Raw genomic sequence first — 15,599 nt, 5'->3', positions numbered from 1 at the left:
CTTTGAACAGTATTAAAACCTCATATGGTACATTTTAGGATGTACCACTCTTTCTTCTCCTTTCTTTCCCTTTTCTCTCTCTCTCTTTATCCCAATTTCTTCCCCCTCCCCTCTCTCTAGCCGTCTTTCTTGTTCTCTCTTATTCGCTCTTTTTGTTTCTTTCGCCCTCTCCCTTCCATGTATTCTTTATTTTTATTCCTTCTCTTACCCCTTGGAGGGGGGGATGGGATGAGTGGCAGTGTTGGGGGAGTTCTGATCAGCCAACTTAGGTGCTCTTGATCAAGGTCATCTGCTGATCTGAGAACTGTAGTGGGGACTTTTAATGGCAACTATAAATCACAGGTAGTGTTACCTACTGTGTCTCCGAATTTGTAGTGTCTCGTAGCAGTGACACCTATGCTGAAGTCAGGAGATAGGGTCTCCTCCAGCCCCTCCCATCTCACAATCCTCATCAGTCAGCAGACAGCAAGTCTCTGCCCCCCAGCCATGCCGTGAACTGAATGGGCAGCTGCGAAGAGGCTGAGTGGGTGGCCACAGGCTCCAGGGACAGCCCTGCTGGGCAGTCGCAAAAAGGCTGGTAGAGTGGTGCGGGCTTCAGGAACTGCCCAGGATTTGGTGACCCCTGACAAATCATCATTTAACCCCTGAGGGGGTCCCGACCCCCAGGTTGAGAACCACTGGTCTAGAGTATGATTATGTGTCTCTTTATAATATGGTAAATTATTGATGAGTGGATAGCTTCCAGTGGCATTTCCCCTCTTTCCCCCCCCCTTTTTTTCCTCGCTCTCTTATTCTTTATTTTTTTATTTTTTGTTCTCATCTACCCTCTATCCTCCCTTCTATAGGGATTCCTGCAGTGTGTTGGTATATGTTTATATGTAATGTGTCTTATGTTTTATATATTATTATTATTAGAATGTGGTATGTTCTTTATCATTACCTATAGAATGTGGATAATAAATGTTTCTTTTGTTGAAATATAAATTCAATAAAATCAGCGTTAAAAGAAAGTGTGGCTAATGTAAATCTAGTGTGTGATGGAAAACTAACACTGCACATCACCCTGAACACACCATCCCCATTGTGAAACATGGTGGTGGCATCATCATGTTGTGGGGATACTTTTCTTCACCAGGGACGCTGGTTTGAAGTTGAAGGGAGGATGGATGGAGCCAAATACAGGGCAATTTTAGAAGAAAACCTGTTCGAGAGTCTGCAAAAGACTTGACAGGGTGGAGGTTCACCTTCCAGCAGGACAATGACCCTAAACATACAATGGAGTGGTTTCGATCAAAGCATATTCATGTGTTAGAATGGCCCAGTCAAAGTCCAGACATAAATCCAATTGAGAATCTGTGGCAAGACTTGAAAGTTGCTGTTCAGACACTCTCCATCCAATCTGAAAGAGCTGGAGCTATTTTGCAAAGAATGGGTACAACATTTTACTCTAGCTGTGCAAAGCTGGTAGAGACATCTCCATATAAGACTTGCAGCTATAATTGCAAGGAAAGGTGGTGACACAGAGGGGTGACCCCTCTGTCACAAATATTGAGACAGAGGTGCTGAATACAAATGCACGCCCCATGTTTCAGATATTTGTAAAAACGTTGAAAACCATTTATCATTTTGCTTTCAACTTCCCAATTATTTTTTTGTTTCAAATATTTTATTAAGATTTTACAACAGATACAGGAATAATGGCAGTACGTTCGACTGTAACATATACAGAAGGCGATGATACAGGCAGCTATAAACACAATAACATCTCGTCTATCGGAGAAAGAGCAAAGGGCACTGGTCTAAGTCCAGACCGTAGGGTTCCCCATCTCAACCAGTGAGGGCTGTATAACAGAAAGAGGGGTAGAGGTTGAGGGTAGCCCAGACCAGCCTCCAGTGGCACCGTACCGCCGCGAACTAAGGGGGTACGACCCCTCAACTACCCACCCCATAAGGGAGCATACTGTGGGCAGGAGGGGACAACAAAATGCAAAGCGGTAGGGGTCCAGATGGGGCTAGACGGTGTCTGAAAGTGAGTGCAGCCCCGCTAGCCTGGAGAGGGTCTGTGGTGTAGCTAGGCGGGGCAAGGGACGGGGTAGTGGTCGTATGACCAGATCGAGCCTAATCTTCTCGGGAATCAAGGTGTAGGGGAAGCGTCATTCAGTTTGAACGAGTATCATGGGATAAAACCAGCCTTGTAATCTATTTGGGGAGGGGGTTGTCCTGCCGGAAAAGAGGGTGGGGGGGGGGAGTGAGGTAAGGTGGGGGGAAGTGATGGCTGTAATTGTGTGGATCAGGGACCTTCGCCCTCCGCCGTCGGTGATGAAGGAGCGGAGAGTGGGTTCTCGGGGGACAGGGTTTCCCTATATTGCGTCCAACAGGCCCATGTGTTCCTAAATTTGTCGTGCATGTCTCTGGATTGGTGGATTATTTTTTCCATCTCCTCAATTTTGTTTACCCTGGAATGCCATTCTGCGACGGTGGGGGGGGGGGGTCGCGACCCTCCAGTGGACTGGAACGCATTGCGTGGCTGCGTTTATAAGGTGCAGTGTCAGGGATTTACGATACGCTGAGTGTGGTATGGACGTGTGGTGGAGTAGATACTGTGCTGGAGTGAAGTCGGGTGTGTACGAGGTGATGCGGGAGATGAGGGAATGTACCTCTGTCCAGAATGGCTGGACCGCCGGGCAGTCCCACCAGACATGGAGAAAGGTCCCTGTATCCGCGCCACACCTCCAGCAAGTGGATGGAACAGCAGGGTAGATTTTGTGTATTTTGTCCGGGGTCCTATACCAGCGGGAATATAGTTTTAACCGGTTTTCTTGGGCAGATACGTTAATAGAGCCCTTGTGGGCGTGTAGCCAGACCGATTCCCAGTCGTCGTCCGTCAGAGTGACGGAGAGATCTGCGTCCCATAACCGATGAATATCCGCAATCATGTGCTTTTGTGGTTCTGTTTGACTACAGAGATGTTCGAAGGGTGTGCGATCTTTATGCCACAACGCGATCGACGGGGCGTTGTGAAAGAAGTGTCGGATTTGGAAGAATTTGAACCTCGGTATGTTGAGGCGTGGGAACTTGGAGATCATGTCTGAGTGTGACAGTAGGTCGTCACCCTCGAAAAACTGTTCAACTTCCCAATTATGTGCCACTTTGTGTTGGTCCATCACATAAAATCCCAATAAAAAAAAAAAACATACAATTTTGATTGTAACATCACAAAAGGTGGAAAAAAAATGTCAATGGGTATGAATACTTTTTCAAGGCACTGTGTGCTTTAAAGGGGTTGCAAAACCCTCATGTTTTTTCATCTTAATGCATCCTATGCATTAAGGTGAAAAAAATTGTCACTGACCGGCTCCCTAGCCCCCCCCCCCCCCGTTTTACTCACCTGAGCCCCGTATTTCCAACGCCAAAGATTCGCTCTTCCCCTCTTGCTCGTTGTCTCAGCTCTTGATTGGATATATTGATAGCAGTGCAGCCATTGGCTCCCGCTGCTGTCAATCAAATCCAATGATGCGGGCGCCGAGGCAGAGTCTGGCATTCTGCATCTATGGACGCAAATGCTAGACTCTGGAGCACGCCCGCAAGGTAACCCCCCAGGAGAGCGCAAAACGAACTGCACAGTAGAAGCAAGTATGACATGTTTGTTATTTAAAAAAATAAATAAAAAAAGAAGCCTTACAATCACTTTAATATTACTTGCATTGGCTAATTTTAAAAACACCCATGACACAATTCTTCAGTACAGAAAAGATTTATAACATTACTTCTGACCTTCCAGTGGTCATTTATGCTAATCTCTGCACACTGCTTTAGAAACTGAAGGTGAAAACCAATACAGGGAATCAATCATAGCGGTCTTGACCTTGCTGTAATGTCCGTATTCAGATTTGGAGATAAACCACAAAAAGCTAGTACAGATAGATGAATTGCTCCCAATAGGGAACAGTCTACTATATACAAGCATTTGCCACTAAAGAAAGGTCCATTTATTTATAGTGCTGCCCCCCCCCCCCTTTTTTTGCCAGGAAACGCATGGTGAGGATACATTGCAGCGCATTAGTATTTTCTTGTAAAATATAGGCTACCCTGCATTTTCTAGGCACTCATCAGAAGGTATTGACAATTTTTTTTATTTTAGTTCAACCAGCAGGCGCGCCCCCCCCCCCCCCCCCCTGTCAGAATATAATGATTAGTGTTGCCAATTATATCCTGGGACACTGATCATTTAGGAAAAACCTGACAGGCTGTTTGTACACAAGTCTATTGATCGACTTGTGTAAAATGTGCCTGCCCATACATGGATTGAAATTCAGCTGGTTCAACAGGGACCGGACAAATTTCAATTCATGTATGACCAGCTTTAAGCCTGCATTCACACCTGAGCGTAGGTCGTTCGGTCGTTTTCATGCTGATTTGCGCGTTTGCATACATCGTCGTCCAACGTTTTTGTACTTCGACGTTTTTGTACTTCGACGTTTTTTATTTTAGCCAATAGGAAAAATTATCATCTTTTCATCACTTGTTGCTATGTTGGTAGATTTTTTTTATCTTCTGCCTGGGTGAAATGTTCTATTGATTAAAGCGACAAAACGCCCGTAGCAAACGCTCGTTGTCGCACTAGTCGCTTGAATCGAGCGTTTCCATTACTTTCTATGGAAAATAGAAACGCTCAAACCGCCCGATTCGCACGACAAAAAAGGGTCCGGAACTTGTTTGAGCTTCAGGCGTCAGGCGTTTTGGAGTGGAGATGTGAACCATCTCCATAGGGAAAAATTTATTTTTTCCCCTCTAGCGTTTTTGAGCATCGCGCTTCAGGCGACAAAACGCTCAGGTGTGAATGCAGCCTAAGGAAAGCCTAGTTAATCACCTACAGGGTTTTTCTTTTAATGGTTTAAAGAAGGGAAGAGCTGTCGTAATAAATAAGCAGATCTTGCAAATGTAGATAATTTTAAAGCAGAGTTCCACCCAAAAATGGAAGTCCACTTTAAGGGAAGGTGACCCCGACATGCCACATTTAGCATGTCATTTTTAGGGGGGGGTGAGCGGAACCCCTCTTTTTAGGACAGTTTCAGCTCCCACTTCCTCCCTTGGCACTGCGGCGCTGGACGGAAGGTCACCTCTCCCCTCTCGGCAATCATCTGGGACTTGGCACAGGTCCCAGATGATTGCTCGGCCAATCACGATGCACAGCTCGGCTCTTGCATGCACAGTGCGTGCCCGAGTGTGAAGCCGGGCGCCCACAGTAGTGATGCCGGCGTTGCGGAGACAAGTGGGGCGTCTTTCCTCCGTATTGCTGGACCCTGGGACAGGTGAGAGTCCGATTATTAAACGGCAGCAGCTGCAGTATTTGTAGCTGCTGACTTAATATTTTTATTTTAGTAGGAACTCTGCTTGAAGTACAATCTCTGAAGTTCTTCACAAAATCGTAACATATAAAAAAGTACAATATGCACTATCCCTACTGAATGAAGTGGGCATAACGTATCTGATCACTTAGATATTCACAATATATTACCATCTTATCTTATTAACATTAAAATTCCAACAAGAATTAAGGACATTCAATTTTGTTAGTTTAACATGCAAAATAATACCTTTAAATTTTGGCCATCGAAAGGCAGGGAACCGCTGACCAACGTATAAAGGATAACTCCGAGACTCCACACATCCACCTCGGGCCCATCATACTTCTTTCCCTGGAAAAGTTCAGGGGCTGCATATGGCGGACTCCCACAGAATGTATCCAGCTTGTTTCCAAAAGTGAATTCATTGCTGAAGCCAAAATCAGCAATTTTTATATTCATATCGGAGTCCAGAAGGAGGTTTTCCGCCTAAGCAAAAAGGAGATGTGGGAATACACAATATAAACACACCAAAAAAATATACAGTATGTCAAACTCAACCAGCAATATAAGACAGTGTTTATGGACAGAATAGGGAAAAAAGTTGAAAATAGGATTTTTCTATCTGTGGCACTACCAATAGTATTTTTCTCAATTCCAGTCTCACCAGAGCACGAAGTGATAGAGCATGTTTCTAACAGCATCAAAAAGAATATAAAAACCCCAATGCTCTTTTTATTGTTGTCTTGGTCCCCTCTGTAGTTCCCTTTTTACTTCCTGTTAAAAAGTGACACATTTGACGAAGGCGGGAAGTAAAGTGAAATCTCCAGCAAGACATGGATAGCAAGAAAACCCGACTGGGGTTCTGAGATTTGGATAAAGATGCACTTTATCACATTCATGTGCAACACATGCATGATAAAGATAAAGGTGTTCAATACATTGCAACTGCATACAAAACATAGCCGATCAAAATAGCTTCAATAAGTTCTTTATACACACAATTTTATAGATGTATTTTACAAAAGCATTACCCTAAGCAGAACACAAAAGCAGATTGAAGCAGGCCAAAAGCAGGTTAGGTGGTAGTCAAAGGCAAGTCAAATGAATTTGTCAATGAGCTCAGAATGATCTCAGAAACATAGTTAACTAATGCCATGTGCAAGTGGAAAGCAATGTGCATGTGCCCATCAACACTGGCTATTACAATTCCTTTATTCTTTTTAAAACTCAAAACAAGTGCTGGAAAAGTATTAAAAGCAACAGATCTACTTATCTCTGAAAAGCATGGTTTCTCGATGCAACCACTCCTTCCACAAGGGGCATCTGTCTGCCGATTCCTGCTGAGAAGGCAGATGGCTGGTCCGTGTCCGCACCACTCATGCAGAGCAGACACGGCACACTCTATGGGCATTCAGGTGTAAACAGACCATGCATCCGTTTACACCCAAATGCCATCTGATCCCATCAACGTAAATCCCAATCCGTTTTTTTTTAGCATATTGAATTGGAGGTCAGTGGGTCACCCGCCGCTCCATAGATGAGATAGGAGGGTTCGATCGGGTCCACCTGAAAAAAATGACCATTGCCAAGTGTCCTTTCGCATGGGTATCATTAGTTCAGTCAGAAGAAAAAAAAAAAAAACGAATGAATACGATTCAGGTTACATCAGTTTGCACATCCGTCTTCAGCTCAGTCCACATCACTTTCCATTATATTTTTTTTATAATGTTGTAGGAACTAGTCATAGGTGACAAAAGTATAAACGAAAAACATGTTTCTTGCAGAAAAACCTAACAAATGATACAGACATAAATGGATGAAATCCGTTAAGGTCTACAATAAAAAAGGGAAAAAGGACGCAGACCAATTCCGTTTTTTTCTGCGGACATAAACTAGCTTGGATGTGCATCCATTGATATCTTCCCGACAAACTGGACACCCATGTGAAAAAAAGGAGTTCCATAAAGTGGAACAATTTTTTGCTCAAATCTTGTAAAAAAAAAAAAATAAAAAAAAATGATGGAAGCTACAAATCTAATGGGACATGGAGACATATGATCTATATACGTTTTCTCTTGTCGTTTTACACCATGCTTCACCTTGAGTCAATAAGGGAACTCCCTGGGTCTGCATTATTAGAGCATCTTTAGTACAAAAAGGCATATGTAGCTGCATTTGTTTTGTTTTTTTGTTTTTTTTACTTAATGTTAAGTCACATTTAACTGCACAGTGCATTTATTAATAGAGCAGAATTGTTAGATGACACAATTCCATAGGAAAAGTCAAAAGAGAACCATAATACACTAATAACTTCTTACCTTTAGGTCTCTGTGTACGATAAGCTTTTGGTGACAATACTGCACAGCAGAAACAATCTGAAAAATGGACATGTAAACCGTCACCAAAGACTCAAGCAACAATATTCGTTTGTGTCTACATTCATAGTGGAGTACATGGAGTTCAATCTTACAGTTAAAGCAGCGTCCCGCCGGAAAAATAAAGTCTGCAGCTACAAATACTGAAGCTGCAGACTTTTAAAATAAGGACACTTACCTGTCCGAGGCACCCACGGTGTCCTCACCCAATCTGTCCCTCGGCTCCCGAGTGCAGGCGCTGGCATCTTCAGTAAGGGAATCAGGAAGTAAAGCCTTGCGGCTTCACAGCCTGGTTCGCTGCTGCGCATCCTCACTGATCCCTGCCATCTTCTGGGACTTGTCTGTCTTCCAGAAGACAGCGGAGGGGGACGGAGGAGGGGCTGGACATGGCGTAGATCGAAGCGAAATCTGCGGTGGACCGTTGCCGGAAGAGGGAACAAATACTACGCCGCAAGTGGGAGCATATTTCCTCAGTACAAGACTGCAATTATACTCGACATGTATACAAAAAACAAAAGAACACTTCCGAAATTCTCCTGACCTTGCAATAGGACTACTTTCACACTGAGGGGCTTTACAGTCGATATAGCGCTAAAAAAAAGCGCCTCTCCTGTCACTCCAGTGTGAAAGCCCGAAGGCTTTAACACTGGAGCGGTGCGCTGGCAGGGCGCTAAAAAAAGTCCTACAAGAAGCTTCTTTGAGTCTCTTTAGAAGCGGTATATACACTGCGCCTTTGTTGCTAAAAATACCTAAGGGCACTTTCACACCAAGCAGGTCATTTTAGCGGCGCTTTTCGGCCGCTAGCGGGCGATTTTAACCCTTGCTAGCAGCCAAAAAAGGGTTAAAAAAAGGGGGGGGGGGTTCAAAGCGTCACTGCCAAAGAGCTTTGCGATAGCTGGCCATTGATTTCAATGGCAGGGGCATTTTAGAAGCAGTGTATTCACCACTTCTGTAACGCCCCAAAGATGCTGCTAGCAGGACTTTCCCTGTCCTGCAAGCGCACCGCTACAGTGTGAAAGCACTTGGGCTTTCACACTGGGGTGTAAGGGGAGGCGTTTTTTAGGCGATTTAGAGGCACTAATTAGCCCTTTAGTGCCTGAAAAAATGCCTCAGTGTGAAAGTAGTCTAAAACAAAATTTGTCATTTGTGTACAGGACTAGTACATTTTTTTTTACCAAGTTGCAGTTATCTTTGTTTGCAGTGTGTTTCAATATGTTTACATGCAAAAAAAAAAAAAAAGTGCTCTGCAATTTTAAAATAACCATCACCTCTAATCACTATCCCTGAAAGCCTGCAGTGGGGAGATGGAAAGTGACCTGTGAGAAAACACTTGCCATGGTGGGTTTTTATCAAAGAAAATTAAAAGAACACATTTTGGTCTAAATTTAAAAAAAAAAACTTTTTACTTGATATGTTTTATAACAAAGTAAGAGCCGGTTCACACGAGTCGAGTCCCATTCAATGCAATGGAACCATTCTAATAGGAGCGACGCAAGTCGCTCCGACGTAGAAAAAGGTTCCTGCACGACTTCCGGGGCGGCTCGGGGGCGACCTGCATTGACTTCTATGCAGTGCTGCGGAAGTGTGAACCGGCTCTTAAGGAATTTGTTTATCAAAATTTTATTTTTCCTTTTAAAATACTACAAAATAAAGATCCAGTGATTATATACCACCAAAAAAAGCTCTGTCAAGAAAATGACATAAAATTATTTTGGGTTAAGTGTTGCATGAGTAATCGTCAGAGCCTTACCTTACGTACCAAGCACAACGAACAGTCACTGTAAAGTTGTTGCTTGGCTTTTACTATTATACTATTTCATGAAAAGATGATAAAATGAACTTCGATCCACTGCAATTCATTGTAAATTGCATGTATAACCAGTAGTACAGGAAAACCGATCTGTTACATGGCAGCATAAACAACACGCTAAACCCACCTGCCTAAACTTTGCACGGGCCTCCTTTTCTTTCATTCTTCCATGAGCAACCAAATAATCAAAAACTTCACCTAAAAAGAGATTATGAAGTTAAGTAAATAAACAGAATGAGATTTGAGCTTTTCATGCTAGCAAAATGTTTAATTGAAAAATCAGTTTAAATTACTTCACAGAGCAGAGCTCTGAATTAACTAAATTCAAAAGTAAAATAAGTGCACATGTTAGAGGGAGGTCCTCTTGTCTGGCAGCACCAATGCAATTTAATCACAGATAGAAAAACCTTGCGTGACCCTATTCTTAGCCTGCCAGGGCAACTGGAAAAATGCCCCTGGCTCATGTAATTAGCTTCATTACGCTGCCATCAGGACCTGCGCCTCAGAGCTAGCACTGGTCTACTCCATGGCGCATCTGGGAGGCTACTCCGCTCTTTGCTCAGCAGGTATTACCAAGTTTAAGACCCCTTTCTTCTTGCTCCAAGCATAGGATTTCGGAAATACCGAAATTTAAATTTGCTCTCTACAGGAATATATGGGCACTCACTTTTCACAGCTAAATTAGCTCTATGGTGATCACAGGCACCAGCTCCTGCACCATTGATGTTTAAATCTGCAGTGACTGCATCATATTTACCCTGGTCCTGTCCACACCTAGGAGTCTGTAGTAACACGCACAATGATGTGTTACTGTATTACATACAGCATTTTAAAACAATTATCATAAAAGAAAAATCTGCTATTAGGCAAAGCAGCGCAGGCACCTAAAAGTGCATATTTGCAGAAAACTTTCAAGCACTACCACTGTGCCCAAATTTGGACCATTCGGATTAGAAAAGTTTGTCACTTCTGGAAATGAGGACACTTTTGCACCTTTTCCTGCACATTTTACTGGACAATGAGGTACAGCAACCTATCATAATAGAGCAAGTGTTGACACCAAGTATTGGAATTGTGTCTGTCTGTGTCACATGCCCGACAAAGGGGTCCTGTGTGACTCTGGAACGTTGCACTTTTATGTTGTGATCATGCAATAAACTACCTGTTTGGATGCTACTTTTTGTCGATCCATGGTGTGCTGGCAAATATCTACTTTGTGACCTGAACCAATATCCAGCTGGTTGTTGCTGCAGCACCCAAACTGAGAGCTTATAAAAAATAAAAGTGTGCAATGGGAATATAAATTATTATTGTCTGTGTCAATGGCCTGACAATTCAGACAGTACACCAAGTTTGTTGGCAGCTGCAGGTATGTAAAAGGTCTTCGCCTGAAACTCAATTGTGTTATTTATAAAAGTGACTGTTTTGAGTACAAATTTAAAGAATTTTTTTGCATTACAGAAAGAGGAAGAAAAAAATAAAATAAAATAAATTGCCCATGGTGCATATGCTCTAAGGCCTGCTTCACACTATTGCGGGCGATTAAAGGTGTGGGAATTGCACCTGTTCCTGCAACCACTCGCAGCCAAAACACACTGCTCTTTAAAATGTGCAGGGCTACCATTCATTCTTAAAGGCACCCCCACGCATCTAGAAATGCAGCAAGTTTGCAGGTGCAGGAAACGGCAGGAAATCACAAATGCGATTTCCCTGCCGCTGCATTTTTAAAATAGTGCAGGAACCTTTTTCCTGCATAAAATGCATGCACAGCAGCCTATTTAAATTAATGGGTCATCGTGCCCGTGCAAACACGGCTAGCAGAGCGGCAATAGTGTGAACTAGACCAAATACATGCAGGAAAAGGGCCTTTTGACACCTATGCATAGCTTTTTTGGCATGCAATTAAGTGTGTTTTTCTTATGAATAAATGTTTTATTAGAAAGTAATGAAAGATACACAAGAAAAACAAAGAACACGCAGCAAAATGTCATCTGTAGAAAATGTTATGGACGTTAAACCTGTGCTTCAATTATTTGGAATGATAAAAAAAAAATGAAAAAAATATAAAATAAGTTATAAAAAAGGCGTGTTTTTTTTATGTGGTTTAAAGAGGTTAATTTCTTTCCATGCAACAGTGCAGACATAAACAGTTAGGCCTCATGCACACAGGGTGTTTAGACTCTGTGCCTGAGATTGTGGCATTCAGATGTGGATTGAAGGCACAGATGCACTGTCCAGTCCCACTACTAACAGCCAGCTTGTTCTCCAAGAGGCTATAAAATGCAACGGTTGGACAGTGCACCGAGTGGTACCAACATTTAGGGCTGTATGCGCCAAGGGACAAATGTCCTGAACACAAGCGATCTGCATTCAATGCATGTGTCCCTGGGCGCATACAGCCCTAAACAGTCGTACCACTCGGTGCATTGCTCATCCCTCCCATACAGTTTACCAGGTTTGCTGGCAGCGGGGCTGGATGGGGCACCTGTTCCTTCTGCCCACACAGGCTAAATGTCTAGTATACATGTGGCCTTTAAAGCACATAAGGATGAAAAGCACATAAGGATGAAATAGAGTCTTCTATGCACACTTCTCTAGGATATATGCAAATGTGTAGAACTCACACCGCAGAACTGGGTTAGCCATTTCCTAGACTGCAGCTTTGGTTGGCACTAGGTTTTATCATAATGCTTCCTAATGCTCTACAGTTTGTTAAAATTCTGCAATGTGCAGTGCTCACTCAGAGGGGAATGTTTTTTTTCCCCCTCAACAAAAATCAGAGTTACTCTTTAATTTGCTGCTGGAAAGATCAGCTAACTTCCTGCCCTATTGAACTCACAGAAAGTAAGGGAGGTTTATGCAATGGACATGCTGCAATAAAAGCCTAAAACGAGGTGGTAAACCTTCTCCACACTAGTACAAAAAAAAAAAAAAAAATGCAGCAGTTAAACAATAATCAACTGTTCACAGGTATGTAAAGAATGCATTGGTCATTGTCATTAGTCTTAGCAGGTTTATTGAACTCTAAGAATTGAAAAAAAATGTAAAAAAAAAAAAAAAAAAACACACAAACCTCCACTTGCATATTCCATTATCAGGTACAATGTCTTCTCTGTTTCTATAACTTCAAATAATTTTACTGAAAGAAAAAAAAAAAGAAATCAGAATAATTAGAAAAAAACAGGATATAAATACAGATAGAACTTCCTTTAACCACTTGCAGCGATTTTCTAATTTTTCACGCAATGAAATCAGCAGTTGTTGCTTGAAAATTTCTAAAAACTTCCAAGCAATTACATATTTTCTGAAAGCAGAGGCCCTGTAGACCAAAATGGCGGTAGTTGCAATTTTAGAGATTGTTCGATATTTGCAAACTGCTTATCAAATGCATATTTTAAGTAATAAATACACAAAAGTAACATTTTAACCCTTTTGCTTACACTGCAGTAAGGCTCATGACAGATGCAGTATAAACATTACAAGCCAAATGCTGGCTTTCAGACGGAAGCAACCTGGCAACCACAAGATCGCTTCCATGGACCCCCAAAACGTGCACCCCTCCCTTCTTCCCCCAGCATGTTTACTGGAGATCTCGCCTCCGGGAGAAAGGACTGAAATACAGCCTCCTGTACCCCAGCAAGCTTAGGGTGGTGGATGGTAGTTAAACCTGCTACTTTGAAAGATAACCTGTCAGACAAAATTCTATTACAATAGGGGGCTTTTCAGCCCCCATAGGTGATATCAATATGTAAGTGAAAAAAAAAAAAGTTAAAAAGGTTGTGACGAGCACTTGGTAGTGTCTTGAAAAAGTATTCACACCCCTTCAAATTTTCCACATTTTAGCATGTTACAACCCAAAATTTTAAAATGTATTTTATGTAATGGACAAACACAAAGTGGCACATAATTGTGAATTGGAAGGAAAATGATAAATGGTTTTCAACATTCTTTACAAATAAAATATCTGAAAAGTGTGGCGTGCATTTCTATTCAGTCCCACCCTCGACCCCAAAGACCAAACCATCGTCGACCCATAACAGGCCTAAACACCCTCTCCAAAGTAATGGAGAAAGACAACAGCATCTAGACACCCACAAACTACTGGATCCACTTCTATCGGGTTTCCGTCCGGGTCACGGGACAGAAACAGCACTTCTCAAAATATGGGATGACGTTCTCGAAGCAGCAGACGCGGGAGAATCTTGCCTTCTGGTACTGTTAGACCCAAGCGCAGCTTTTCATACAGTAGACCACAAATTGTTGCCGACTCGCCTAGCCGACGTAGCTAGAGTGGAGAGACTCCGATCTACTATGGTTCTCCTCCTTTCTGGAAAACCGATCACAAATAGTGAAACTAGGACCTTTCACTTCTGAAAAACGCACGGTGTAATGTGGAGTCGTTCAGGTGTCCCCCTTACTTTTCAACATTTATCTCCGCCCTCTCCTCGAAATCATCAGCAACCAGAATTTACTCTACCATTCCTACGCAGTTGACACCCAACTCTACTTTCGCATCAGCAACAAAAAGGATTATCATCTCGGACTAGAGAAATGCCTTACTTTGATAGAAAATTGGACGACGGAGAGTTACCTTAAACTCAATGGCTCAAAAACAGAACTTCTTTTGCTCCACGCCAATCGAAAGAGATTGGCCACGACAACATGGACACCCCCGCCCATTTTGGGACAAACCATCACCCCCAGCACCAAAGTCAAAAGTCTCAGTCATTTTTGACACCGAGATTAAAATTACATACAGGTGGACTATATTTACTGGGAAAAAAACAAGATGCGCTAAACAAATTAATAAAACATATGATCCCAAACAACATATTACAAATACATGTCCATAAGTGAGGGGAAAGGGAATAAGAGAAAATAAGTCCTTAGGGGAACGGCAAAGCTCCTATTCACCCGTGTAGTGAAAAAAGGAAAAACCAATTGGTCCACAGATAAAAATCCAAAACTTTGAAGTGACAATCCAGAAACAGTGATCCGCCACCGAGAGCAAATAAAGCCGCTTACCGGATGTCCGGCGGTCTCTTAACTAAAAGAAGACCCCAGAAAGCATGTCAAAGATGAACCGTTGTTAATTGGAGTGTAGGTGGGCTGAGCTGGAAACCAAGCCTCGTCTCATTCCGGTGCTTACAAACTCGGTTATCAGGTACCTGCACAAAACTTTCCTCACCTCACTCAGCTCGTCGGACTATATTTACTAACTAGGTGACTTCTGAAGGCAATTGGTTCCACTAGATTTTAGTTAGGGGTATCAGAATAAAGGGTCTGCATACAAAAGCATGCCACATGTTTCAGATATTTGTAAAAATAGTTAATAACCATTTCCTTCCACTTCAAAATTATGTGCCACCCTGTGTTGGTCTATCACATAAAATCCCAATAAAATACCTTTACGTTTTTGGTTGTTACATGACAAAATGTGGAAAACTTCAAGGGGGATGAATACTTTCACAAAGCACTGTAAACCCCCCTGCATACAAAAACGGCAATTGCATTACACATTATATATCACTGCACACACTGAAGAGTAACTTATCAAATGAATGGCCTTTAGTGTGCCGCCTATACAATCTTGCATACTGATGTTTATTGCCGTTCCACAGGCGCATGCAATTTTGAGGTTACTTATTCAGTGTAACTATTTTTTATCCAAAAATGAAGTAATATATTATGTTCATTAAAATTAACGGTCATTTGTTTAAGTGGACTACTACTATTTAAATTTTTCAGGATCTCAATTCTCAGAAAAGTAAATTGGTTTAAAAACATATTGCTCTGTAAATTTTTTCCTCTCCCCAAGTGCCTCCAAATTCTAACTGAAGGTCATTGCATTAGGCATGCGTCCTGTCTGCAGAAGCCTGACTTTCTTTAATCTGTCTGACACACCACTTCGGCTTCAGGATGGTGTCAATCACAGCACCTGTTTGGTGTGTGCTGCATAGAACTTTTATGGAGTTTCATTTAGATAAGAGCCACTTCAGCGTGTGTCCCCTATGCACACTGAATTCTACCTAGGAGAGCACGTTTTAAATGTATGGTGTTATAATT

General features: G+C 42.3%; 1 protein-coding gene across 9 annotated transcripts in view; it reads right to left on the bottom strand.

Annotated features, from left to right (window-relative positions):
- MARK2 (microtubule affinity regulating kinase 2) overlaps positions 1–15,599 on the bottom strand; it is a 212,359-nt gene that overhangs the window by 61,821 nt on the left and 134,939 nt on the right. For all 9 annotated transcript variants that reach the window (XM_040329070.1, XM_040329076.1, XM_040329073.1 and 6 more), the window contains exons 5-8: positions 12,607–12,672; positions 9,661–9,731; positions 7,667–7,723; positions 5,598–5,834 (exon numbers count right to left, since the gene is read on the bottom strand). In XM_040329070.1, coding sequence (XP_040185004.1) covers positions 5,598–5,834; positions 7,667–7,723; positions 9,661–9,731; positions 12,607–12,672 — 431 coding nt within the window. The remainder of the gene's footprint in view (positions 1–5,597; positions 5,835–7,666; positions 7,724–9,660; positions 9,732–12,606; positions 12,673–15,599) is intronic.

The sequence above is a fragment of the Rana temporaria genome, chromosome 11 (assembly GCF_905171775.1).
Source record: "Rana temporaria chromosome 11, aRanTem1.1, whole genome shotgun sequence".
Taxonomy (NCBI): domain Eukaryota; kingdom Metazoa; phylum Chordata; class Amphibia; order Anura; family Ranidae; genus Rana; species Rana temporaria.
The sequence above is the reverse complement of the archived record's forward strand: the minus strand, read 5'-3'. Positions and strand labels throughout refer to the sequence as shown.